Source organism: Lucilia cuprina, chromosome 5, assembly GCF_022045245.1.
Source record: "Lucilia cuprina isolate Lc7/37 chromosome 5, ASM2204524v1, whole genome shotgun sequence".
NCBI classification, from domain to species: Eukaryota; Metazoa; Arthropoda; class Insecta; order Diptera; family Calliphoridae; genus Lucilia; species Lucilia cuprina.
This window is the reverse complement of record NC_060953.1, coordinates 47,660,553-47,664,332: the sequence shown is the minus strand read 5'-3', so window position 1 is coordinate 47,664,332 and position 3,780 is coordinate 47,660,553. Positions and strand designations below refer to the sequence as shown.

The window sequence follows — 3,780 nt, the reverse complement described above, 5'->3', positions numbered from 1 at the left end:
TTTTCGATAAATTCTCTTTTTATAGAAATTTTCGATAAATTCTCTTTTTATAGAAATTTTCGATAAATTCTCTTTTTATAGAAATTTTCGATAAATTCTCTTTTTATAAATTATCTATTTAAAGAAATTTATTAAAAATTCTCTATAAAGAGAGATTTCTTTACAAGAGAAATTTAACTAAAATTCACTTTAAAAAGAGAAAATGTTGAAAATTTAAAAAAAAATAGAATTTATATAAAAATATCTTTAAAGAGAGAATTTATAGAAATTTCTTTATAGAGAAGAGGATTTATCGAAAATTCTCTATAAAAAAGAACTTATCGAAAATTCACCAAAAAAGAGAACTTATTGAAAATGCTCTACATAAAAAGAGAATTTATCGAAACATCTCTATCTGAAAAGAGAATTTATCGAAACTTCTCTATCTGAAAAGAGAATTTATCGAAACTCTAATTAAAAAGAGATTTATCGAAACTTCTCTATATGAAAAGAGAATTTTTCAAAAGTTCTCGATATGAAAAGAGAATTTATTGAAAATTCTCTATAAAATTTTTTTTTGAAAATTCTATTTTTATATAAATTTTCTTATTTATAGAAAAATTTTTAATAATTTTTTTTATAGAGAATTTTCAATAAATTCTCTTTTAATAAGGAATTTTTTATAAATTCTCTTATTCTCTTATAATTTTCGATAAATTCTTCTTTTATAGAAAATTTTTGATAAATTCTCTTTTTATAGAGAATTTTCGAAAAATTCTCTTTTCATATAGAGAAGTTTCGATAAATCTCTTTTTATTGAAAGTTTCGATAAATTCTTTTTTTAAATAGAGAAGTTTCGATAAATTATATTTTTATATAGAGCATTTTCAATAAGATCTCTTTTTGTGGAGAATTTTGTGATAAATTCTCTTTTTTTTGGAAAATTTTCGACATTTTCTCTCTTTATAGAGAATTTTAGATAAATTTCTTTTGTAAAGAACTCTATAGAACATTTTTAATAAAACTCTTTTAAAGAAGTTTCGATAAATTATCTTTTTATATAGAGCATTTTCAATAAGTTCTCTTTTTGTGGTGAATTTTGTGATAAATTCTCTTCTTATGTAGAATTTTTTATAAATCCTCTTCTGTATAAAGAATTTTTTATAAATTCTCTTTTTAAAAATAATTTTTAATAAATTCTCTTTTTGTAGAGAAATTCTCTACGTTAGCAATTTTTTTTTAAATTTTGAATATTTAGATAAAATTTTTTTGTATAGAACATTGTTGAACATTGTATAGAACATTGTTTGAAAATTGTTGTTAAAATTTACTTTTCATAGAAATTTTTTTGTAAAAATTTTATTAATTTTCGTTAAAATTTTCTATTTATTGTACAAGATTTCTCTTATTATTTTATTTCTTATTATTTTCTAATATGTTTGATAAATCATTAAATTATCTGTATATAAAACATTTTCCTTTATACAATAAATTCTCAATTTCTAGAAACTCCTCTATAATTTTTCTCCTTGTATTGAAGCCTCCTTAAAATAGGCTACTAAATCCTTTTCAATGACACAATTAGTTCTCAGGAGTATTATGAAAAAAATTAAGCAAAATTAATGTCAGTGTAACTGCTCCTTAAAAACAACAACAATGTCTCATCTAAAACAATATGGATGCGATTTTTGTAAAAGTATGTGTGAGCATAAAACCGCAACACACCCATACATACATATATTAACAAAAAGTACACCAATAAGTAAATCAATGTTATATTTATTATTTTCTTTATATTAATATGTTGTTAGCTCTCACTTATTTTGTTTTTATACACAATTTTCTAACAGATATTTACACATACAAGCTCTTGTTTTCACTTTTTTTCCTATAGAACAAATTTCATTTGTATGATTTTGGTTCACTTTGATATTTGCACTTTTTTTCTTTATGATGAAAAACAAAATGATAATTTTAAAAATGAAGTTTATGTTTTGTTGCGTATTTAACAAGTGATGACAACCAAAAGCTATGAAAACACTTTACAAACTGAAGTATTTGTACAGATAACAAGCGTACATATTTCAAATGGTGAATGGGCAAAATACAAAAACATAAAACGCACACACACATACACACAAGATACCAACAAAATATAAAAATTACTAACATAAAAAAGGCGCCAAAATGTCTAGAAAAAACAAGAAGCAACAAGTTTCTGGACAAAAAGGAAAATTTATCACAACAACTTTATCATACAAAAAATATTTGTTAAAAGCAACAATGTTGCTTTTGATGACAATGTTTACAAAAGTATTAACCACTAAAAAAATGTTGCTAAACATTTCATTATATACATTATTCAACAGCAGAGTTAATTTTCCATTTTCTTTAAGGTTTTCATTTTTAACATCTTTCTTTTTAAAACTTACCGTTAATGCTATGCCCACTGTAGCAGAAAATGAACCCAAACGAAATTCTCCTGTATTGTATTTAACCAGAAAGGAAGTTTTACCCACTCCAGAATCTCCCAGCAATATAGTCTAAAAATAGTTATTAAAAAGAAAAAAAAATAAATTATTTATTTGCTAATAGACAGACATATTTATTAGTTAATAGGAGCGGTGAGAATATTAAAGTTAATTTAAAATTTATAATCATAACTACAACAGGATTTATTAAATTTTAAGTGAATGGTTGTTAAAGCAACAGCAGGAGGTCTAGAAGTTTAACAACAACAACAAAAAGGGGGTATGGATGATGATGAAGATGAATAAATGATTAAAAACAAATAAAAACAAAAAAACAAAAAAACTGAAAATACATAAAGTTTGAAAATGTTGTGGTTATATAAAGTATTTACTTGGGATGTTGCACTATGGCCAAAAAAAAAATATTTTTTTTTTAATTTACTAAATTTTCTTTTCATAGAATATTTGCCAGAGAAATTTATATTTCTAACAAATTTTATCCTTAGACTCTAAAGTTAAGAGGGAAAAAATATTAAAAATTAATTTCAGAGATTTTTCGATAATTTTTTTAAGAGAATTTTCCATAAATTCTCTATTCGAAAAAATTTTCTTTTTAAAGAATATTTTGGGCGCATTTTCTTTTTATAGAAAATTTAAAAAAATTATCATTTTATAGAGAATTCTAGATAAATTCTCTTTTTTATAAAGAATTTTTGTTAAATTCTCTTTTTATAGAGAATTTTCGATAAATTTTCTTTCTATAGAGAATTTTTGATAAATACTCTTTTTATAGAGAATTTTGGAAAAATTATCTTTCTATATAGAGAAGATTCGACAAATCCTGTTTTTATAGAGATTTTTCGATAAATTCTCTTTTTATAGAAAATTTTCGATAAATTCTCTTTTTATAGAGAATTTTCGATAAATTCTCCTTTTATAGAGAATTTTCGATAAATTCTCCTTTTATAGAGAATTTTCGATAAATTCTCCTTTTATAGAGAATTTTCGATAAATTCTCCTTTTATAGAGAATATTCGATAAATTCTCCTTTTATAGAGAATTTTCGATAAATTCTCCTTTTATAGAGAATTTTCGATAAATTCTCCTTTTATAGAGAATTTTCGATAAATTCTCTTTTTATAGAGAAAAATCGATAAATTCTCCTTTTATAGAGAATTTTCGATAAATTCTCTTTTTATAGAGAATTTTCGATAAATTCTCCTTTTATAGAGAATTTTCGATAAATTCTCTTTTTATAGAGAATTTTCGATAAATTCTCTTTTTATAGAGAATTTTCGATAAATTCTCTTTTTATAGAGAATTTTCGATA

At 22.3% G+C, this 3,780-nt stretch overlaps 2 protein-coding genes across 2 annotated transcripts in view; one reads left to right on the top strand and one right to left on the bottom strand.

The window, feature by feature from the left end:
- The window catches only part of LOC111675720 (ras-related protein Rab-26), an 11,105-nt gene extending 9,897 nt beyond the window's left edge, over positions 1–1,208 (top strand). The window contains exon 3 of the mRNA XM_046952523.1: positions 1,191–1,208. Coding sequence (XP_046808479.1) covers positions 1,191–1,208 — 18 coding nt within the window. The remainder of the gene's footprint in view (positions 1–1,190) is intronic.
- A 1,076-nt stretch (positions 1,209–2,284) lies between these two features.
- Positions 2,285–3,780, bottom strand: part of LOC124420259 (ras-related protein Rab-26-like) — a 24,265-nt gene continuing 22,769 nt past the window's right edge. The window contains exons 3-4 of the mRNA XM_046952522.1: positions 2,412–2,522; positions 2,285–2,302 (exon numbers count right to left, since the gene is read on the bottom strand). Of these exons, the coding sequence (XP_046808478.1) occupies positions 2,285–2,302; positions 2,412–2,522 (129 nt within the window). The remainder of the gene's footprint in view (positions 2,303–2,411; positions 2,523–3,780) is intronic.